This window comes from Gastrolobium bilobum, unplaced genomic scaffold, assembly GCF_033153095.1.
Source record: "Gastrolobium bilobum isolate Gb01-03AN ecotype WA unplaced genomic scaffold, APGP_CSIRO_Gbil_v1 utg5916, whole genome shotgun sequence".
NCBI lineage: Eukaryota > Viridiplantae > Streptophyta > Magnoliopsida > Fabales > Fabaceae > Gastrolobium > Gastrolobium bilobum.
This window is the reverse complement of record NW_026900089.1, coordinates 80,755-105,760: the sequence shown is the minus strand read 5'-3', so window position 1 is coordinate 105,760 and position 25,006 is coordinate 80,755. Positions and strand designations below refer to the sequence as shown.

General features: G+C 36.8%; 1 protein-coding gene across 5 annotated transcripts in view; it reads right to left on the bottom strand.

The window, feature by feature from the left end:
• LOC133295259 (serine/threonine-protein kinase CTR1-like) overlaps nt 1-25,006 on the bottom strand; it is a 41,322-nt gene that overhangs the window by 4,147 nt on the left and 12,169 nt on the right. For all 5 annotated transcript variants that reach the window (XR_009749310.1, XM_061494060.1, XM_061494061.1 and 2 more), the window contains exons 5-14: nt 20,643-20,848; nt 16,445-16,540; nt 16,088-16,228; nt 15,916-15,956; nt 14,739-14,807; nt 14,491-14,591; nt 14,291-14,375; nt 14,080-14,178; nt 13,349-13,417; nt 13,102-13,233 (exon numbers count right to left, since the gene is read on the bottom strand). Coding sequence is in view for 4 of the 5 variants with exons in the window: in XM_061494060.1 (XP_061350044.1) it covers nt 13,102-13,233; nt 13,349-13,417; nt 14,080-14,178; nt 14,291-14,375; nt 14,491-14,591; nt 14,739-14,807; nt 15,916-15,956; nt 16,088-16,228; nt 16,445-16,540; nt 20,643-20,848 (1,039 nt within the window). In the remaining variant the exon portion in view is untranslated. The remainder of the gene's footprint in view (nt 1-13,101; nt 13,234-13,348; nt 13,418-14,079; nt 14,179-14,290; nt 14,376-14,490; nt 14,592-14,738; nt 14,808-15,915; nt 15,957-16,087; nt 16,229-16,444; nt 16,541-20,642; nt 20,849-25,006) is intronic.

The following is a 25,006-nucleotide window of genomic DNA, read 5'->3' as shown; positions in this document are numbered from 1 at the left end:
TTACACCGATGTAAGAGTCAGCAGTCTTACACTCAATTTTGACCATTGATCCACTTGTATCCAATGGCATATATTACTAAAAAGTTAGAGCCCTTAGATATAAGTGGGATTAACGGACAAGATTGAGAGTGTAACTTACACTGGTGTAAAATGATCTTGACCCTAGCAATTCAACCCAAAAGCTTAAGCTATTGGGTGAGGCTATATTAATGGTTTTATATATCTCAACACGCCCCCTCACACGAGAGCCCATTGGGCTTGAAGAGTGGACGATGCACAGGCTCACCTACCTGTGCGAAGAATGAAATTCCACTAAAAAGAAAGTGGGGACGGTGAGGATCGAACCCGGTACACCGAAACTCTGATACCATGTAAAGAACTAATTCAACCCAAAAGCTTAAGCTATTGGGTGAAACTATATTAATGGTTTTATATATCTCAACAAGATCAAAAAAGATCAATGGTGTCACATGCTTACATATCAAAGTCGTTGATCTTTTTTGATCTAATGGCTCTCAGATGAGGTGTCAAATTTCAAATTTGACACTGGTGTCAAAGAATCCTATATATATATATATATATATATGGGCTAAACTAATCTCATGTTACATGAGAGAGTATGTCTCATGTTGTGAGATAAACTTGATGCAAGTCCCACTAAAAAATAAAAATCAAGATGGACCCACCTTGATTTTGTGTCACCCACATAAGAGAACTATCTCCTTTAACACGAGATTAGTTTAGCCCTATATATATATATATATATATATATATATATATATATATATATTGTTGTAAATAATAGTTATTTTCTTATTTATTAATTTATTTGTTGTATTGGGCCAAACCCATTAGGTCAAGTATTAGGTCTTTTATTCTCTATAAATAGAGAACCCTTTGTACAGATTATTTACAATTTTATAATATATCAGAATACCCTTTTTCAAGTTGGTATCAGAGCTTGAGCCCTCACCGCCTTCCACTTTAAAGTGGAATTAAAATTAAAAAAAAAGCACAAAAGGTAAACCAAAAATTGGGCCTGTGCAATTCCACGCTTCTAGCCCAAAGGGCTCTTACGTGAGGGAACGTGTTGAGATATATAGTCCCACATTAGTTAGATGTGCAACTAATGTGGAGTTTATAAGGCCTTGGGCACTCCCACCCATTGAGCTAGCTTTTGGGGTGGTGTATCCCAAGGTTCTTTACATGGTATCAGAGCCTCATGTTTCGGGTTCGATCCTCACCGCCCCCCACTTTCTCTTGTGGAATTTCTTAGCACAGGTAGGTGGGCCTGTGAATTATCCACCCTTCATGTCCCAATGGGTTCTCGTGTGAGGAGGCGTGTTAGAGATATATAAAACCATTAATGTAGCCTCACCCAAGTTGGTATCAGAGCTCTCGATTCTGAAGGTTTTGCTTCCGCAAATAACCGTCTTTAAAAACCAAACCCTATTTGCCTCTCGCCGCCACAAAGCCGCCACCGGAAAAAAAAATTCCGGGGACCTTTTGGACCCTTGTTTCACTCCGTTTTTCTTAGATCTATCATTCTACGGAGGTTTCTTTTTCATCAGACGACCGGAACAGCTAAAAAAAAAACGCGGTACTGTTCATCACGCAATGTTCACGCAGTAACTGTTCAAAAAGTTTTTGTTTTTGTTTTTGTCTCCTCTACCCGAATCTGTGTTTTTCTCTCTAATCTGACGTCGTCTGGGTGTCCATTGTGTGTTCTTTGATGCTGTTTTTAACTCTTTCTTATCACTATGGCCAATTTAGAAGATGGTTCTCCATATGTGAATATTCAGCAAAGGGAGTTGGATCAGCTTAAACCCGCTATTGATAATATGTGTAAGCCATCTGATCGTTCTTTGATCTTGTCTGGTAAGAGCACACGTTCTACATCTCTTCTTACTTCTTGCACTGATTTTAAAACCTCATGGATTTTGGATTCTGGTGCAACTGATCATATGGCTTGTTGTACTGAGTTTTTTCGTTCTTATCATCCTACTGTTGGTAGTGATACTATATCCGTAGCTGATGGATCCCATAAATCAGTTATTGGTTCTAGTAACATTCAAATTCGACCTTCCTTGTTTCTTAAAAATGTTCTTTATGTTCCTCAGCTTTCTACTAATCTTATCTCCACTCAAAAACTTACAACTGATTTGAATTGTTCTATCACATTTTTTCCTTCTCATTGTGTTATTCAGGATCTTACCACGAAGAAGACAATTGGAGTTGCTAATGAGCAGGATGGGTTGTATCATCTCCTTCCAGAACATGCTATAAATGATAGCAAAAATCAGTTATTAATGACACGTCATCCTTCTACTGCAGAGTCTATAATTTGGCTCCATCACAAGCGTCTGGGGCATCCACCATTCAGTCTATTGAAGTCTATGTTTCCTTCTCTGTTTCTTAATCAGTCAGTTGAGAACTTTCATTGTGATGTTTGTGAATTTGCAAAACACCATCGAGTGTCATTTCCTGCTAGCACTATTAAAAGCAGCAAACCTTTTTCTCTTATCCATTCTGATGTTTGGGGCCCTTCTAAAGTGCATAGTGTTTCAGGTGCAAGGTGGTTTATTTCTTTTATTGACGATTGTACTCGGGTAACATGGATATTCTTGATGAAAGACAAGTCTGAAGTACCAGAGATATTTATTCGGTTTCATCAGATGGTTGAGACTCAGTTTGGTAAGTGTATTAAAAGACTAAGATCTGATAATGGTACTGAGTACGTCAACCAACGTCTGTCACAATTCATTTCAGACAGAGGTATGATTCATGAGCTCACATGTGTTGATATCCCTCAACAAAACGGGGTTGCTGCAAAAAAAAATCATCACCTCCTTGAAGTTGCTAGAGCACTACTTTTCCAGACATTTGTTCCTAGTTCTTATTGGGGAGAAGCCGTGTTAGCTGCAACCTTTTTGATCAACCGTTTACCTTCACGGGTCCTTAACAATACCAGTCATATTCATTCCATGACTTCCTTCTTTCCTTTTGTTCCCATATTGAAGAGCCTTCCACCAAGAGTGTTTGGATGTGTTGCCTTTGTCCATGTTCATAAACAACATCGGAGAAAGTTGGATCCTAGGGTTCTTAAGTGTGTCTTCCTTGGTTATACCCCTTATAAAAAAGGGTACAAGTGTTATCATCCACCAAGTCGAAATTTTTTTGTTTCTATGGATGTCACCTTTCAAGAATCTGAATCTTATTTCCAGGGTCTTCATCTTCAGGGAGAGAACAGTTCTTCAGAAGACTCATCCCCTTCCTTCTTTGAGTCTGGATCAGTCTTGTCTACTCCTACACCTCTTCCTAGTGTGTCTGCTCCTGGTGTGTCAGAACCTTCAAATACATCAGTCTTGTCTACTCCTACACCTCTTCCTAGTGTATCTGCTCCTGGTGTGTCAGAACCTTCAAATACACCTGAGATACGAAAGATTTTGACACCTGAATTGGTATATCAGAGGAGGAAACAACCCATACTATCTCACCAGCAACCTCAATCGTTTGAACCACTGGTAAGTCCTGAATCTCTTGTTTCTTCTGAATCTCCTGTTTCTGATTCTAATATTATTGTCTCTCATGATTTGTCTATTTCTTCTGATATCTCTAATGACTTACCCATTGCTTCTGCTTCTGATGACTTACCTATTGCCCTAAGAAAAGGGAAAAGATCTTGTACCAAGAAATCTTGTTCCTCCTGTCCCTCTTGTACTCAATATCCTATCTCCCATTTTGTTTCTTCTACTAATCTTTCTGTGCAGCACAAAAGCTTTGTTTCAGCACTAGATTCTATTTCAATCCCAAAATCAGTACATGAAGCATTGAAAGATGGGAATTGGGCTCAAGCCATGCAAGAGGAGATGAATGCGTTGGAGAAAAATAAAACATGGGAGGTTATTGATAGACCCAATGGAAAGAAAGCAGTAGGGTGCAGATGGGTGTATGCCCTGAAGTATAATTCTGATGGCACTCTTGAGAGATATAAAGCTCGATTAGTCGCCAAAGGTTACACTCAGACCTATGGCATTGATTATGAAGAAACCTTTGCTCCAGTTGCAAAGATGAATACGGTGAGAGTCTTGTTATCCCTTGCTGCTCATTACAATTGGGATATAAATCAATTTGATGTGAAGAATGCTTTCCTTAATGGTGAGTTAGAAGAAGAAGTCTACATGAAAATCCTTCCTGGTTTTAATTCTGTGAATGGAGAAAATAAAGTTTGTAGATTAAAAAAGGCCTTGTATGGATTGAAGCAGTCATCTCGTGCCTGGTTTGGAAGATTTACTAAGGTTATGATGACCTTAGGATACAAACAAAGTCAAGGAGATCACACTCTTTTCTTTAAGCACTCCCAAGATGGGAAGCTCACTGTGCTCCTTGTATATGTTGATGATATTATTATCATAGGTGATGATTTTGTGGAGAGACATATTCTGCAAACAAGACTAACATCTGAGTTTGAAATTAAAGACCTTGGGAAACTGAGATATTTCCTAGGGATAGAAGTAGCTCATTCAAAAAAAGGAGTTTTTATCAGCCAGAGGAAATATGTTCTTGATCTTCTCAAAGAAGCAGGAAAGCTCGGGTGTAAACCCTCTAATACTCCTATTGAGCAGAATCACAAGATAGGCTATGAAGAGGAGAGTCCTCCAGTTGATAAAGAACAATATCAACGGCTAGTTGGGAAATTGATATATCTGGCTCATACTAGACCAGACTTAGCTTATGCTGTTAGTGTTGTCAGTTAGTTTATGCATGATTCAAAGGAGAAACACATGCAGGCAGTGGAGAAAATTCTTCAGTATCTTAAAGCTACTCCTGGTAAAGGACTGTTATTCCGACGTGATGGAGATCTTTCTTTAGAAGTCTACACTGATGCTGATTATGCTGGATCTGTGACTGACCGTCGTTCTACCACTGGTTATTGTATGTTTCTTTGTGGTAACTTGGTGACGCGGAGAAGTAAGAAACAAGATGTGGTTGCCAAATTAAGTGCAGAGGCTGAATTTCAAGCTATGGCTCAAGGTATCTGTGAGTTACTGTGGCTAAAAATTGTACTTGATGATCTCAAAATAAAATGTGAGAGACCTATGAAGTTGCTATGTGATAATAAATCCGCTATTTGTATAGCTCATAATCCAGTTCAACATGATCGGACTAAACATATTGAGATCGACCAGCATTTCATTAAAGAGAAACTTGATAGCGGGTTGATTACCACTCCATACATTCCCACTGGACGTCAATTAGCTGATGTATTGACAAAGGGACTTCCTTCAGACAGATTTCAAGAGCTTACTAGCAAGCTGGGAATGATAAATATCTATTCCTCAGCTTGAGGGGGAGTGTTGTAAATAATAGTTATTTTTTATTTATTAATTTATTTGTTGTATTGGGCCAAGCCCATTAGGTCAAGTATTAGGTCTTTTATTCTCTATAAATAGAGAACCCTTTGTACAGATTATTTACAATTTTATAATATATCAGAATACCCTTTTCAAGTTATATATATATATATATATAAATATATATATAAATATATATATATGGGATTATCAATTCTTCCGCAACATATCTCTTACAACAGGAGATGTTTGGGTTTAGAAAAATAAATGTAGGGTATTTTGGAAATTTTATTTTTTTCTTGTATCGTGAATTTTATTAAAACATCCCGCACTATTTTTCCTAAACCCCAAACTATCGTTTTTTAGTTGCATGAAATAACTTTATCTCATGTTGCAGTAGATACACACACATATATATAGGGAAAATACTTTCTTATGTTGCTGGAGAATGTAATCTTCTGTTGTCCATACATCAAAAACACGCCACTCTTTTTTTTTTAAAACATGGGCCCCACATGTTTATGTCTACCGCTTGAGACAAGGAGTCTCCGTTACACGAGACTCATTATATATATATGTTTCAATCCGTCATGATGCAGGAAAGAAATTTGGTCCTGCAAAAGAATATAACTATGTACTACGAATAGTACATATTTATAATATTAAAAGCTTTATTTTTTCTCTCTCCTCAGAAGGCTGTCGGCTGACATGACGGAAAGAAAAAAAATAATTTTAATATTATAACTATGTACTACCCGCAGTACATAGTTATAATCTGTAACATGACCAAATTTTCCTTGCTACAACATGATTCTTATATTTCCATATATATATACAAACCAAAGACATGATAAGGAACCCTAAGAAAAGTACAAAAAAAATAAAAATAAATAGAAATTCAACGAAACAAAGCTGCTCAATCCATCAACATTTCTACTAGGGAAATACCATTAAAAAGGCCATTACCCAAGGCATATTCGCCTTAGGATTAATTCATCAAAAAAGTAGTTAATCAAGTCGATATACAGTTAATTCATTAATATCTATTTAAACATTGTTAATGTGGGAATTCTTGTAACTTAGTGATATGGACCTTAGCCCATATAGTTGTTTTACTCGTTTAGCCTTTTGTCTTTGTTATATTGTAAAACTCATTCTATTTTGTGAATAACAGAGAAATTCAAGAGCAGGATGGTCATGAGAAAGCTCAGCCACCAAACCACTACCAAACCGGCAGCAAATCGCTGAAAAACTCAAAGTTCAGCCATTGTTAAGGTTGTTTTCCCTTCCTACAAAGTCCCAACAGCAAAGTAAGACTGTCAGTCACTATAGAAGGCCAAAACCGGTCGAATCCCAACCTTTCACCGCCGTCAGCAGCCACTGGAAAATTTTTCCTGCAACTTTTCCGGCCAAGACCTACACCGTTAGAAACAGAAGGAGCGGATCTACAAGTTCCAAAAAGGATCACCAGAATCTGAGGAGCCACACGCCAGAGAAAGGTCGGAGCATCCGCCCCACCCGCGCCCACCCTGCAGCGCGTGAAAGCCATGCGCCACCCTGCAGGCCTCTGTTTAGGTCTGGACCGGTCTCATTCGGTTTGTCTTCCTCTCTTTTGTCTGTTAGAGGACTTGAATCAGTGTTTGGAGACATTTTTTTCCTGGGTATTCTTGGACTTCTCTCATGACTTCATCCACCGACTCTCTTGGCAACTCTTTAGCTTCCAACTCGCAAGTATATGGTGAAAGTCAGTCCCTACAGATAACCAATCACGAGTTGAATGGAAAAAACTTCCTCATTGGTCTTAATCCGTTCAATTGGTTATTAGATGAAGGGGAAAGATAGGTTATCTCATAGGAAATATCAAACAACCTCCTGAAAATGACCCAAGATATGAAGATTTGGAGATCAACAATTCTATTGTCACGGCTTGGCTGACTAATTTTATGGAGCCTCAAATTAGCCATACTTGTTCCTTAAGACGGCTAAGGAGATTTGGGATGCTATAAAAAAGATTTATTCGGGCCTAGATAATGCCTCTCAAGTGTTTGAGATCAAGAACAAACTGAAGGAGTTGCATCAAGGAGGCATGTCTGTCATTGAATATTACACTGAACTGCATAATTTGTGGCATAAACTTGATCTTCACTATGAGACTGATCTTGGAGGTTCGGCAGTGAAACCAAGTTTCTGAAACATCTAGAGAAGGAGAGACTTTATGAGTTCCTAGCTGGCCTCAATCGAGACATTGATGAGGTCAGAGGATGAGTTCTAGGACAACGACCATTACCTTTACTTGATGACGCCTTTACTGAAGTTCAAAGGGAAGCTAGTAGGAGGTGTGTCATGTTAGGAGATGAATTGTCTGTGGATGTGAAGAAGACTGTTGATGTATCTGCCTTAGCTGTCGAGGGCAACCCTGATTGTGCCTCTGGAGATCATAAACGAATAGTAGTCCATAGTGTACTCATTTCAATAAAGAAGGTCATACTTGAAACTTGTTTGGATATTCATGGAAAGCCAGCAGGTTTGAAGCCTAAAGGAAGAAGCAAGAGTTGTGGCTATCAGCCTTCTGTTGAAGATAAGGTAGAAGACAACCAAGCCACAAGTAATTCAAGTGGTGTTTTCCTAAGCAAGACTCAGTTTAATCAACTACAAAGGCTTCTGAATATGTCTACCAGTCCTCAATCTAGTATGCCATCTGGCAATGTGGCTAAACAAGGTATTGCATTTCATATTGACGGTAGTACTCGTTGGATACTTGACTCCGGGGCCTCTGATCACATGACAGGTAATCCAACACGATTCTATTCCTATAATCCATGCTATGGGAACTCACAGGTCAAAATAGCGAATGAAAGTTTTTCTAAAGTTGCAGGGAATGGGTCAATTAAAACTCTTCGAGAAGATTGTGTTAAATTTTGTTCTACATGTCCCTAATTTAACATGCAATCTCATTTCTATTAGTAAGCTGACAATAGAGCTTAATTGTGTTGCTAATTTTCGATGCATGGTTGTGTTTTTCAGAAACAGGAATCAGAGAGGATGATTGGCAGTGTTAAAGAAGACAGAAGACTTTACATTTTTTAGGGATCTGATCATATGGAGAATCAAGCTGCTTTTGTTGAAAATGATCATTTTTTTTGTTTCTAATTCTTGTGATGATGTAATGTTGTGGCATCGTAGGTTAGGCCACCCAAATTTTCATTATCTTCAAAAATTGTTACCCAACCTCTTTATCAATGAAAAACCTAGTGTCTTTTGTTGTGATATCTGTCAGTTAGCAAAACATTCTAGTGTATCATATCCCATTAAAAAATATAAAGAATCCTCCCCGTTTACTCTTATTCACAATGACATATGGGATCCATCTCGTGTAAAAAATGTTTCTGACTCGAGATGGTTTACAACATTCATTGATGACTATTCTCGAGTGTGTTTGGTTTACCTCCTCAAAGAAGAGTTTGATACTGCACAAGTTTTCAAAAAGTTTCATATTGTGGTTCAAAACCAATTTGGCACCTGCATAAAAATTCTTCGCAAGTTTTTATAAAGTTTCATGCGATGGTTCAAAACCAATTTGGCACCAGCACAAAAATTCTTCGGACAGACAATGGTAAATAATACCTTAATTTTTGTCTCTGTGGATGTCTATTTCTTTGAAACTCAATGTTTCTTTTCGCAGCCTTCGGTTCAGGGGGAGCTTCTAGATGAAGACCAGTCATGGGAACCCACAGTTTACCTTTTTCCTTATATATCCCTTCATTATAGAGCTCACCACAATCGAAACAGGGGGAGATGAGCAATTGAAAAGAGATGGAGATAATAATCAGCAGAAACAAGTGTCGGTTTATAGTCGGAGACAACCTCCTCAAAATGTAAATAATACTCTTTGTACTATCAGGATTCCACTTCGGCTTCTAGTTCCAACCCGAGTCCACATGCCTATGGGGATTTACATTTGCCAATTGCTCTCGGGAAAAGAACCAGGTCTTGTACTTCATATCACATCTCTCAATAAGTTTCTTATGATACATTATCTTCAGGTTTTCATGCCTTCAACACTATCTTGGATAGTACGAAGATTCCAAAAGATATCCAGCCTTTGATGATCCAAATTGGAAGTTGGCTGTCATTGAAGAAATGGATGCTTTGAAAAGGAATAACACATGGGACATTGTGGAATTACCAAGAGGAAAGCAACCAGTTGGCTTGGTTGCAAAAGGGTAGACCCAGATGTATGGAATAGATTATTAAGAAACATTTGCTCCTGTTGCTAAACTCAACACTGTTAGAGTTCTTCTATCCTTGGCTGCTAATCTGGATTGGCTCTTACAACAGCTGGATGTGAAAAATGTTTTTTTGAATGGTGACCTACATGAGGAAGTCTATATAGATCCTCCACCTAGTTTCGAAAAATGAGTTAGCTTGGTGTGTAAGTTAAAGAAGTATCTCTATGGACTTAAACAGTCTCCTTGAGAATGGTTTGATAAGTTTACTCAAGCAGTCAAGAAGAAGGGTTTCTTACAGGCACAAACTGATCACACTTTTTCACAAACACTTTAAGGATGGTAAAGTTGTCATTCTTATAGTCTATATGGATGACATAATTATTACTGGTGATGACCGTGAAAAGTTAGATTCCTGGAGTATCTAGCAGGTTAGTTTGAACTAAAGTACCTTGGGGTTTTAAGGTAATTCCCTGGCATGGAAGTGGCCCGAGCAAAACAGGGATCACTATCTATTTAAAGAAGTACATCTTAGATTTGCTTCAGGAGACAGGTATGCTAGGAAGCAAGCCAGCTGAAACACCTATGGAACCCAACATTAAGTTGGGTATTGAAGATGGGGAAGAGGTGGACAAGGAGCAGTATCAGAGATTGGTTGGAAGATTAATCTACTTGTCCTATACTCGACCTAACATTGCTTTTGCAGTAAGCATGGTTAGCCAATTTATGCATTCATTCAAAGAGAAACAACTTGGTGTAGTATATAGAATCCTAAGGTATCTCAAGAATAAGCCAAGAAGGAGATTGTTTTTCAAAAAGGGATATAATAGGATGATTGAAATCTACACTGATGCAGATTGGGCTGGTTCTTCGGTAAACAAAAAGTCAACCTCAAGCTATTGCACCTATGTGTGAGGAAACTTAATAACTTGGAGAAGCAAGAAGCAAACAGTGGTTGCAAGGAGCAGTGCTGAGGCAGAATTCCGAGCACTAGCTCATGGAATTTGTGAGGGAGTCTGGTTAAGAAGACTCCTAGGCGAACTGAAGATCTCTTATTCCTTACCATTAAGGTTGTATTTGATAACAAAGCACCTTTCAGTATTGCTCAAAATCATGTTCATCATGACAGAACAAAACATGTGGAGGTTGATCATCACTTCATCAAGGAGAAATTGGACGATGAGAGTGTGTATGTCATATATCCCTACCAAAGAACAAACAACAGACCTTCTTACTAAAAGTGTACACAGGTCAGTTTTGGTAACTTAATAGACAAGTTGGGAATGGTCAATATCTATCTCGCAACTTGAGGGGAGTGTGGGGATTTCTTGTAACTTAGTATTATGGGCCTTAGCCCATATAGCCTTTGTTGTTTTACTCTTTTACCCTTTTGTCTTTGTTATATTGTAAAACTCATTCTATTTTGTGAATAATGGAGAAATATACATTTACAAACAGTTAATCACTTATTTTGTTAATTGCAGCTAAATTGGAATTATTAATTTTAATTCGCCTAATGGAAAACTATTGCAACAAGAAACCAAGTCTTATCACACTAGATTTGGTCAGCCATATGGATCAAATGATACCACTGGGCTCTATCAAAAACTAAATTTTAATCAAATCTTAAAAGAAAACCATTCTGAACAAGAAATTCTTTGGCAAGCAGAAAGGTACAGGAAATCCTCTGACAGAGAGAAAAAATCAAAACAAAAAAACTAGTCAAGAAAAAAGTTATCCAATCATACAGAATATCAAGAAAAGCAAAGATCTGAACATCAAGAAAAACAGTTAACCCGTCGGGTTGGCTCGTAACCTGCCAAAAATGAGCCGGGTTGGGTTGGCAAAAATGAGTTGTCAACCCGACCCGAGCCAACTCGTGAAAAAACGAGCCAACCCGCGGGTCAAATGAGCCAGCTCGCGGGTTGAGTTTTTTATTTTATTTTATTTTATATAAAAAAATACAAAATATAGTATACAAAAATGGACAAAACCCACACATGTTGTCATCATTTTCTTCCTTCTCTAAACCTAAGTCCTTAATCTTCTCACATCCTTGCCATTTTTATATTGTTAGGCTGTGCTAGCTCTGTTTGGTTCAAATATCTTACCCACTTGGTAGCAAGTGGTTCTGATTGTTTCTTGATGTTGATGCAAATTTGTTGTGAAGAAAATTCGAAACTAAAATATTTTGCTTTTATTTCTCATTTTGTAACCCTTTGTTTAAGCTGATGGAAGCCATATAGCTGGTGTATTAATACTACAGGATCATTTAAATAGGCTGAAAACTAACCAACCCACGAGCAATTTTCGAGCCAACTCGCGAGCCAATTTTCGAGCCAACTCGCAAGCTATTTTTTCAAGCCAACCCACGAGCCATATTTTTGAGCCAACCCTAACCCGGCTTATTTTTTTTGGGTTGGTTCGGGCCGGGCGGGGTTGGCCCGTTTTGCCAACCCTATCCTAGAGTAAATAAGGCATCAACATTGATTCTTGAAGGTTGTTCAATGTTAAGGAGGATTTAGTAAAGTGTTGAACCCTAAATTTAAGGGCCGGCAATTTGGGTGATTAATGATTGATTATGAGTGATTAAATTGCTAACCAAGATGATTGAATATTCCTGAATTATTCATCCAGCATTCAGTATAAGTTGAGCTGTAGATGGAGCGAATTTATAGCGCCTTGATCTACAGCCTTTTTATATTTTAAAACCAGACCACTAAAAGTATATCATTAAATAATATTCTAGGACCCATTATAATATTACACAATCAGAGAGAAAGCACTCATGAAGTTCAGCAATCATGACCAGTATACCATTATCAAGACAATAGATTTCTATCAATATTGAAGTGCCTCAGTCTATAGCTGATATTGTGATATTCACAAGAGAGTATGCACTAGACACACTAGACGAAACTAATGCAGACCCATGGTAGGATGGGGAGTGACTACCAGACCATGGGAGGTATCAAAGATCTGTTGAGAAATTGAACTATCTCACTATCATTGCACCATACATCAGTGCTTCAAGTCCCAAGGGCTCTTGCATGAAGGGTTGTCATAGAGACATAATATAAAACTACTATTCATGTGTCTTCACCTAACAGCTTAAACTTTTGGGATGTAAATAGTGTCTAGATTCACTATATGAGCTAGACACTAACCAAATCATGTAATTATGATAATTAGGAAATTGTATCATTGCATTTATTACATTAGTACTTTATATACAGTCTCCATTAAGTAGTTGAAAAGCATGGTTCATCATATGTCTCTCTTTTTCTAAATTTACTTTCAACAAAGTTTTTCAGTGCAATTTTATTACCAGTATTTTTAGAAAGATGACTGAATAAATGTACCACATGGAATCTTGAATGAAGTCTAAAATATATACACATATATAGATAAGAGAACAACACAGCAATCACCAAGTTAAAAGAGAAGAACAATTTCTTTTGTATTATCTAGTATTCCAAAGTTTAGCTGACAACCCAAAGCACTATGGCAAAGCAAATAACCTGTGAAGGATTTAATTGTTTCCATGGCTGTTGCAGGGTCACTAATTCCCACAAGATTACACCAAAGCTGAACACATCACATTTTTCATTTGATGATTCACCTCGAATGACTTCTGGTGCCATCCATTCAGGCTGATCATGTTCAGAAAGGGAAAAAATGATTAATTTAGACTGTTAAACCATCAAAGAATTATTTCACTTAACAGAATCAAACATATTAACACTTCAGTCAAGGAATAGAACTTACAGTTCCGGCTGCTGTTTTAGATGAAAGAAATGTATTTGCCTTTGTACGTGAAAGACCAAAGTCACCTACCTGAAGTAAATATTATAACCAAAATGAACGTCAATACCCCATAATCTATTGATTCATATGTCCATAAATGTGTACCTGGAGTTTGTGAGTGTATGTACAAGGAATAGCTAACCTAAGCAAGAGCATTCATTTTTTTAAGGGGTACAGTAAGCAAAAGCATTATAGGAACTGCTAAGCGTGTCAATAAAAATGGTATTTCCATATGGGGAATAGCCAGATTACCCTTTCAGCCATTAACTGTCACGACAAGGGATACATCCTCAGATTCTAGCTCAACAATTTATAGACAAAAAGAACAAAGAGAAGAGGTATGAGAACAGGGAGAACCCTCTCTTTTCTGTTCTTTTGTATTTTATTTATTAAAAGTGGGAATTCTATTGTCCCGCTCTAGTTTTTTTAATAATGTTATTAGCAGCTGTTAATGGAAGAGGAAACAAGAGATATTTAGTAAAATCTAAGTGTTGGACTACACAATGGAAACTGAATTATATAGGTATTTATCAGATACCTATATAGTGAGAACAAGAGATTATTGAAACCAAGCAAGAAATTTATCAGATACCTTAACCCTATAGTCAGGTAACATTTTAGTAATTTTAGTTATTTAAAGCATCTAATCAATCAAAGGAACAAGCAAAACACAATTAGTCTACAACTGTTACCTTAACTGTGTATGAATCATCAACTAACAAATTTGGAGACTTCAAATCTCTATGAACAATGGGAGGTCTCATTTGATGAAGATAATTCATTCCACTTGCCTAGACAAACATGAACATCTCACAAAGTGTTAGTGAAAGTATTATTTTATGTTTGATGCCAAAAAAGACAGAAAAATCAAAAGACTAGCAGTTTTAATCATTGAAGATATACCACATCATAAGCCATTCTCAAACGACGCCTCTCACTGAGTGATAATCCAACACCGGGTATATGCAGAAGTTCATACAAGCTACCTCTGCGATTCAAAGAGACTATTTGCTTAAGAATATTACATTCAGCTGAAAATCATTTCCAACTAAGCACATAAGTGAGGAACAGCCAAAGATCATGGTTTGACGAAATTATTATACCTTGATAAATACTCTGTTACTATTGATAAATTTGGGGGTTGAAAAACTGCACCCATTAAAAGTACAATATTTGGATGCCGCAGGCGCTTCATGAGTGAGACCTACAAAATAAACTGGGGTATTGAAGGGAAATCAACGAGGACAAAACATTTCATATGTGCAAATCTAATACAAAATCCTTCGCACCCTATCTAAAAACATAAAATTGAACATGAATATATGTTATTCACATCAGTAATAACGCATACCTCCTTTAGAAATTCTTCAAATTGTTCTGCATCAAAACCTTGCACCTTGAGAATCTTCACAGCAACATCCTGAAAGGATACAGAGCTAGGATTTAGTAATGGGATTGTACACCGTAACCCAACCCAACAAAGAAAGAACAGCATGAAAACATAAAAAAAGAATGATAATGATATTAATAATTGTTAGAATAGTACCTATATAATATTGTTCTGTACTAATGTTATGCAGTTTTCTGTTAGCTGTCAATGGAGTTTCTTGTTAAGTCTGTAGACTTTGGTCACATAAGCTCTAATACCATATAAAACATCAATTCAACCAAAAGCTTATGCTATTAGATGACAACCACATTAATGGTTTTATATTATATTTCTCTAACAGAAAGGTTGGGACGAAATGAGACCAGTTTAAGTAGTTTTTTCCATTGAGCTGCAGACTCTGTTGGATATTTTGCAACTCGGCAGTGCCCATATTTTCTGACTGTGCATAGCTATTGGGGATTTCTGACATTTAAAAATGCCTGGGTAGAAATCAAAAGCTTAGGATGAAAAAAAAAAAAAAAAGCCCTCAGCAATGCAGGCTTATTCATTACAGCAGAAGAATTAGTGGCAATGCAGGCCACAAGACTACAAAGGCTCCCACAGATTTTGTACATGTCGGAGAAAGTTTTTCTAACTAACTAGTTAGAAAAGCATGTGGTCCTGAATAGAATAAAAAGTAATTTAAAAAGAAAATTCCTAAACTACTGCTCACTCCTGCACCCACTGTAAATTCCTATAATTGCATGTCAATGATTCCTACACCATAAATACAAAATTACTACAGCTAATCTAATCTCCTTATTATGGAATGTAATCCTGTCTATACAAGGAAATATATACAAGGAAATATTTTGTACAGTGGGATTCTGACAACATATATGCTCCAGCTTGAGGAGAGAGTGTTAGACAATAGCCATTAGTTTATTATGTTATTGGACTGGGCCTATCTATCGTGAACTGTACTTCATTTTTTAGTATAAATATAGGGACAGGAGACTAACAACACTGAGTCAGTCATTCCCATTCTTAATTTTGTCTAACAACAATGAATGATATAGAACCAGAACAGCATGAATAATAATATCCTTAAAATGAGGACAGATGAATAAGTGAAGACTTTAAGAAAATAAATGCTTACGGAACCACGCCAGTCTGCACGAAGGACAGTTCCAAATGACCCTGAAAAATAGTTATGATTGCTCTTATTTTATTGTGTTTCATGATACATTCTTTAAGATACATAAGATTGCTTTGACAGAATAACGAATTCTTTAATGTATATATCATGCACAAGGTATCAAATGAATTACCTGTACCAATGTTCTCCTTCAAAATAAGTTCACCCAATGGAATGTCCAGTTCCTCCTTGTGAAGGTCAACTTCATGACTTGGATAATTCATGACCGACTGGTTTGCGTCTTTGTAAGACACGTATTCCTCTCTACCAGGACCTGCATAAGATGGCATATAAAATGGGGAGAATCCAATGCCATTACAATATTACCTCAAACAGAGTATACAAAGCATTTTGAGCATATTTATCAAAAACAGATTAGGTAAATTAAACATTAGCAAGCTCCAATTAAATGTGATCTGCTTTATGAGAAAGAGATGGCTCATTTTTTCTCTGCTTTTCTTTTAGATAGAAAAAGACAGTTCATTCTTACTCAAATCAGCCAGATGGCTGTTTCCACCAGTATAGTTTGCACCAAAAGCTTCAATTCGCAGTAGATCTATTCCATCACTACAATTAACAGCACCTCCTGTCATGATGGAAATCAGTAATTTTAGTGGCATATCACCACGAGGACAAAAACCATGCTAACCTCTCTATATTTCTCATACAACCTTTATATCCTCAAATTATTATTTCCTCCCTCACCACAAAATAATGATATATTAAGGATGGGGAATCATTTTCTCCTGTTATTGGAGAAGATGACCTCTTCCAACATATACAATCATAAACGAGCCCCACCTTAGATTTTTTGTTCTCCCACCTATTATTTTTCTCTCACCTATTGTCTTGTGTCAGCCGCAGGAGAGTAGTTTTCTCCTATAAAAGGAGAAAACTAAACCCCATTAAGGATTACACCACATAGAAAAAACACAGAATTTCAAGCAACAGAGCACCACCACCAAAGCTCAATACAAACGCACAAATAAATAAATATATATATATATGTATGTCTGTGTGTATGCGCGCGCGCATGTGCGTGTGTGTGTGTACTGAAATGGAAAATACAAGAGAGTATAAGGTTTCTGGAACCACCACAACAACACCAAAGCTCTACTAGGAAATTCCCTCAACAAAAGGGATAAACTAAATTTACCAAAAAAAAAAAGATAAACTAATACTAAGATACTAAATAACACTCCCTCTGTCTTGAACAAAGAAGATAACTTCAAAGCTTCGAAAGAACCTAATTAAGCCTCTAAACCTTTTAGGCCCTCCATAATTTACTGTTGTTCCAGGACCTGTTCGTGGCTGGGCATGTACTTTTTCGGTGCAAACAAGGCCAACCAATGGCTGGAAGGGATCGTTGGTGACTGAAGCTCTGATGACATCTCCAGCTAGTGCTACTTTAGGCTGAAATTGCAATTTTTTTATCCAGATTTTGAACCCTTCTTTGGCTGGGTTGATGAATCCTTGTTTCAGCAAATGATTTTGCTTCTGATTCTCTATTTCATTTTCTGATTCAGTAGTATGAGTGGTGACAATTCTGATTTTACAACAGGCAGCAAGATCTAAGTTGGCCAGAGGATGTTTTAATCGCAAAGCCATCAACTTTGTTGGTTACTCTCCCAACCAAAAAGAGTGTTGGTGCTATTGTCCCTCCATCAAAAAGTTCCATATCTCCTACAACACCAATGTCCTTGAACATCAACCCTTCTTTTCCAATGTTTCACTTTAAGGGGAGAACTCTACTGAAGACAAAAATTAGGATGCATCCATGTCCCTTCCTATCTTCCCGCTTCATTTCCAAAGGAGCCCACCATTGTAGAACCAAAATCCATATAGTTTACAACTCAAGGAGAAGAACCCAAGATACGATTGCAGGGTGAACTTTAGGTTTACTCTAGGAGACCATGATTTCCTCAACAAACCACCAAAACTGGTGTTCAGTTCCTCCTAGCATCAGATCTATGCACCACTGCTTAAACGACATGTTGGTAGCATGTCAGGCTGCCATTGAGCCTGCTGCCAGTCTCATTCAATCGTCTCGGCCTCCTCTACTTGGATCTGTCCTCACCTTGACCAACCAGTACCATCTCATCAGCCCTTCTGTCCAAACAAGGACCATTTTTTGATATCCGACTCAATTCCTCTACCACCATGTCCAATCCAAAGACCAACATTGACTCTACGACCACCCTGTCTGCCTCAAACACATTACCTGTGAAATCCAATGATCTTTGGATCTTTCACCAATATATCACCTTAATGGAAAAAATTTAGCTGCAGTGGGTCCAAGTCATCCATACTACTCTTAAAGGTAGTCAAAACTTAACTACATTGAAGGGATTGCTTCTAAGAAGAGTGACCAAAAATGTGAGACATGGGATGATGAGGACATTCTTATTAAGACGTAGCTTTGAAACTCTTCAAAGTTTGAGATCAACACTGTTGTAAATATAGTAGTATAGAGTAGCTTAGTGTGAGAGACGAAGTCCCACATCATGTATATAACTTTGTAATTCCTTTTCATTCAATTACATAATAGAGCCTCCTTTATTTAGTTGAAACACATGGATTTCAGTATATGCCTCTCGGGTCCTGATATTTAACATGGTATCTAGAGCATAAAAAAAAAAAAACTTCCCGTTAAACCCGACTAGCGAGTGTGGGGTGGAGAAAACCTAATTCGTGCCTTTTTGGAGGGCCCACTATCCATTAAATAAAAAAAAATTCCGGAAACTATCTCGTTCGTTAGTTTCCGGTCTCAGTCCTTCTCCGACAGCTATCCAAGAGCTTTTGACCGGCGTTAACCACCGTTCACCGGCAACCTTCTTGGCGTTCTCGACAACTTTTCAAGCATTAACCATCACCTTTCAAGTGTTGACCCGTCACCTTTCCTGACGTTAACCGATGACTTTCCAGCATCAATCGGTGACATTTTTCTACATTCACCAACGACTTTTCCAGTATTCACCGATGACTTTTCCGGCTTTCATCGGCAACTTTTCCAGCATTAACCGACGACTTTTGCAGCACGTGTCTACCTCTCTAGCGTCCCAATGGCCAGATCTGGTCATTTTTCCCCTCCAAGGTTGTTTTGATGCCTATGCCTTCCAGCACGATAGTACACCTGTGGCTTCCAGTGCTCTGAATGAACCAAACTACCTCAACAGCCAACACTCCTATGGATCCAAATGTCAAGCTTTTGTCAAATCAAGGGGAGCCATTCTCAGATCTAGAAAAATATAGAAGATTATTTGGGAAGCTAAACTACCTCACAATCACTCAACCAGAGATTTTGTTTGTTGTGAGTGTGGTAAGTCAATTTCTAAATTCTCCTTGTGAAGATAACCAGAATGCAATGACTCGTATTCTCAAGTATATCAAGACAACTCCCAGGAAAAGGTCTCTTCTATGGAGACAATGGTCATACCCTAGTTATAGGATACTCAGATGTTGATTGGGCAGGTAGCCCCACTTATAGGAGATCCATCTTTAGGAATTGTGTATTTGTTAGACATAAATTAGTATCCTGGTAAAGCAAGAAACAAAGTGTAGTTGCCAAATCGAGTGTTGAAGCAGAGTATCGTTCCATAGCCACAACCACTAGTGAACTCATCTGGCTAAAATAAGCATGCTAAAATAATTGCTTAAGGAGCTCAAGTTTGGAGACACTGGACCAGCAACTCTCATTTGCGATAATCAAGCAACTTTGCATATTACTTCCAATCCAGTATTTCATGAAAGGACTAAGAATATTGAGATATTGTCATTTCGTCAGAGAAAAGATCCTCTCAGGAGATATCCTCACAAATTTTGTTAACTCAAATGATCAACTAGCTGATATGTTCACTAAGTCTTTGAGAGGTCCTCGAATAGATTGCATATGTAACAAGTTTGGTGCATATGATCTATATGCTCTAGCTTGAAGGGGAGTGTGGTAAATATAGTAGGATAGAGTAGTTTAGTGTGAGGGACAAAGTCCAATATCATGTATATCTCTTTGTGATTTCTTTTCATTCACTTATATAATAGAGCCTCCGTTGTGTAATTGAAACACACGGATTTCAGTATGTGTCTCGGGTTCTGATATTTAACAAGCAGGAACTGAATGTTTCTTCCTAGTGCATGAGAAATTTAGGTTAACCTTCACCAAACCTACTCTATATGAGGCAGGTAGGATGAAGATGAAATTGGATGACCTTAGAATAAAGTAGAAAACTCCTATGAAACTGTTTTCTAATCAATCATTAGCATTGCTCATACGGTTCAGTAAGACAAGACAAAATATATTGAGATAGATAAATATTTCATTAAGGAGAAATTTGACAGTGGACTCATCACCACCACATCATATGCTCCTTAAGGATCCAATTGGCAAATGTGTTAACTAAAGGATGCCTAAAAAGTTATAGGATCTTATTGGCAAGCAGGGAATCATAGACATATTATTCACTAACTTACGGGAGCGTTTGTAATAGTCCCACGTTGGTTGCATTTGTACTTATTGTACATTATTTTATTATTACGATAGATTATTAGTTACCGTAGATTTAGCTTTATTCTAGAATAGACAATATTTAGCTTAGTCAATATATTTCAATGCTATGTACAGTTTTTATCCATTTAGGAAAAATATTCTATTTCACATCCAAGTATATCTTCAGAGAGACAAAGAAAATAACCTGACGTCGTATCAAATACAAGATGCAGTGCTTGACTGTCCATGAAATACAATTGGGCTAATGTCTTTGTAAATTCAGCTGTTTCAACTGGCTTGAACTTTGGATGACATAACGGTGAAGGGATCAACATTGAAGATGCAGAATTTAGAGCAGAATCAGGTTGGCACGTTGCCCCAGGCCTTCCAACCAAATCAACCATATACTCCCTGGAAAGGTGTATATATAATATTCCTATATTAATTAAACTTGTTTTTGACAATAATACCATGCCATACACATTTTACATGTAATAAAATGTAAAGCAATTTACATTGATGTAAAATTTCCTTCTATTCCCTAAATATTTGTCAAAGACTTTAACAAACCATTAACGAAATACCATTGTTGAACTGTTACATACCATCAATACTAACTTCCTTCTAGTCACATAGCTTGCAGATAAGTGCTATACCCCAAATGAAAATGCTAATATATAAAAAGCTAGGTTTTGGCAGAAAATATTCCAAGATTATGGCCAAATTTTCCAGTCCTTCTCCAATTTTGTCACACACGCACACACACACATATATATCAAATTTCAAAAGTGGTCAAAAAATTATTTTATTGAATAAAACATTAAAGATATATCTTGGGGCATTTTATTTTTTAGTGAAATATATCAAAAGTAAATATGTATTAGCTCATACGCATTATTATATGTCAAAATCTTCACTTCTATTAAAACAATTTTAGCTTATGTTTATAATTTTTTTATAAAATAACTAGTTAAGCATATATTTAAAAGTACTTTTTTTAACATTTTTAATATATTAGTTATATAAACCCTGACAACATACATGATTGTTTTTGAATTTATAAACTTTTAAGATTCTTTCTGATTAAGTATTACTCATTATATTCTTATCATGTGTACAATTAATTGAAATTAAACACAAGTTGTCGTTCACACTGGGAGACATTTTTCCCAGTTGTTGGTAAACCTCATGTTCAGGAAGAAAGATAGATTAAAGTTCAAACCTTAGCAATGAAACTTTCTTCAAACAGAACCTTAGTAACTTCATCTCTAACCATTCTATGATTTTCATTCTTTGATCGCAGCTAGTAAAAGCATTTCCATATATGCATACATATATAGGGTGGGGATCCACTTACTTAGGAATAAGTCTTCTCAAGTTTACACCGTTTAATAACCTTTTAAGGAAATTGAATTTCAGCAATTCAACCATTGGATTAAATGTTCTTATTAAGTAGATCAAGTTTAAAAGACTATGCAATTTAAAAACTAGTTGCTACTTCAACTTACAACTTTATTTTAACATATATATTTTTTTAAATACAAGTAAATGTCAACTATAAGATTAAATACCTATGAATGTCAAATTCATATAAAATTTGGTGTGCATGGTCATCGAGATAATGTCATAATTCACGAGCTAGATTTGTTGAATTCGTACTTTAAAAAAAGTTATTAAAAGTGCACAAAACTTATGTAGGAATAAGTGAATGGCCTCCTTTATATATATATATATATATATATATATATATATATATATATATATATATATATATATATATATATATAGGGGCAGGATATTCTTACACCGGTGTAAGAGTTAGAAGTCTTACACTCAATCTCGACCATTGAACCACTTGTATTTAATGGCTCACATTACTAAAAAAATTTAGCCGTTAGATCTAAATGGAATCAACGGATAAGATTGAGAGTGTAACTTACACTGGTGTAAAATGATCCTGACCCATATATATATATATATATATATATATATATATAGGGGCAGGATCCTTTGACACTGGTGTCAAATTTAAAATTTGACATCTCATCTGAGAGCCGTTAGATCAAAAAAGATCAACGACTATGATTTATGAGTATGTGACACCGTTGATCTTTTTTTATCTAACGGCTCTCAGATGAGGTGTCAAACTTCAACTTTGACACCGGTGTCAAAGGATCCTACCTCATATATATATATATATATATATATATATATATATATATTGTTAAATATCAAGACTCAAGAGGTATTGATGAAATCTATGTCTCAACTACACAACAAAGGCTCTATTATATAATTGAATGAAAAGGAACTACAAAAAAATATACATTACGAGGGATTTCGTCCCTCATGCTAAATTACTTTATAATATTCTATTTACAACACTCTCCCTCAAATTGGAGCATATAGATTATATGCACTAAGCTTATTACATATGTAATCTATTCGAGGACCTCTCAAAAACTTAATGAATACATCAGCCCGTTAATCATTTGAGTTAACAAAATTAGTGACAATATCTCCCGATAGGACCTTTTCTCTGACTCAATGACAGTCTATCCCACAACCCTAGTAGAACCTTTTGTCTCCATAGAATAGACATTTTCCTAGAGCTGTTTTGATATACTTTAGAATATGAACCATTGCATTCTAGTAATCTTCATAAGAAGAATTCAAGAACTGGCTTACTACACTGACCTCAAATGAGATGTCTAGTCAAGTGACTATGAAATAGTTCATCTTCTCAACTAATCTTTTATACCTTCCTCGAACTGAGAATGACTACTCCCGATTTGGCAGAAGCTTGACATTTGAATCCATAGGAGTATCGACTAACTTGGCATTCAACAGAGTTGTCTCCTCAAGAATGTCTAGAGCATATATTTTGTGGGACATCACAATACCATCTTTGGATTGGACCACCACATTCCCAAAGAAACACCGGAGTTTTCCAAGGTCCTTTATCTGAAAATGATAGCAGAGATGTTTTACCTGAGTAATGCCATGATGATAATCACTCGTAATGACAATGTCATCAACATACACCACCAAATGAGTGGAGCCTGAAACAAAGTGGCGATATAATATTGAGTGATCAGTCTCACTCCGAGTCATGCCAAACTGTTGTACAATAATGTTAAATCTTCCCAACCAAGCCCATGGAGACTGTTTGAGACCATACAAAGACTTACAGAGATGACAAACTAAGTCAGACTCCCCCTGAGCAACAAACCCAGAAGGTTGCTCCATATAAACTTATTCCGCTAGATCACCATGGAAGAAAGCATTTTTGACATCCAACTGATAAAAAGGTCAGTGACAGAAAACAGCCATAGTAGAAAAAGGCGAACAAAGGTCAATGTATCCCTTGGCCACCAACCAAGCCTTGAGACGATTCACTTGACCATCAAGTACAACTTTTGAGAGTATATATCAATTTGCAACCAACAACATACTTCCCAGAATGAAGAGGAACCAAATTTCAAATACCACCGCTCTGAAGTGCACACATCTCATCAATCATAGCCTGTCGCCATCCGGAATGAGCGCATGTAGTCTTAGAAATAGATACAGAAGACAAAGAAGATAAACAAGAAAAATACAAAGGAGAGAGGCGATGATAACTCAAAGTAACATAATGAGGTGAGAGATTACGAGAACTATGAATACCTTAGCAGAGAGCAAAGGGTTGGTCAAGGTCAGAGCTGAAGCCGGTGATAAAGCTAGAAGGAGGGTTCAAGTGTCGAGACATCTGGACGAGTGGTCAGGGGAAATGACAATGGATTAGATTGAACCAAAGGAGCAGAAAGGAGCAATGATGGTAGGGTATATTCAACCGAAATAGGGGGTAGAGATAACTGAGTATAATCAGAGACATTGCAAAAGGAGACGAAGCCAAAGAACAACACAGACTCAAAGAAGGCAACAACGTCTGAGATAAAGTAACGACGGAGATTGGAAGAGTAACAGTGATAACCCATTTGTTACCAAGGAACACACATTTATATGACTTGAGAAGAACTTGTCAATACTGGTATTGAGGTTATGGAAAAAACAAGTAGAACCAAAGACGTAAGGGGCCAGGGAATGCAGCAGTTGATGGGGAAATAAGACAGAGTGTGATACTTTGTTATCAAGGACAAAAGAGGGCATGCGATTAATGAGATAGCATGCAGTGAGGACAATATCTCTGCAAAAATGCAAAGGGACATAGCCATGCAGTAAAAAGGTATGAGTAGTTTCGATGAGGTGACAGTTTTTGCATTTGGCAACCCTATTTTGTTGGGGGTGTATGAACATGATGCCAGGTGAAGATGTCATGAGATGCAAAAAAGTTTTGAAATCGTTCAGACAGATATACACGGGTATTATCATTAGGAAAAGTATAATAACCCTAAACTGTGAATTATGAATTGTGAACTCATTAAGGATATAAGAAGAAATAAATATGAATTATGGCCAGAATTACATAAGGCAATTAGACTAAAATGTCGAGTAATGATTATGAGAGAAAACACACATTTAGAAATGTAAAGAACCAATTCAACCCAAAAGCTTAAGCTGTTGGGT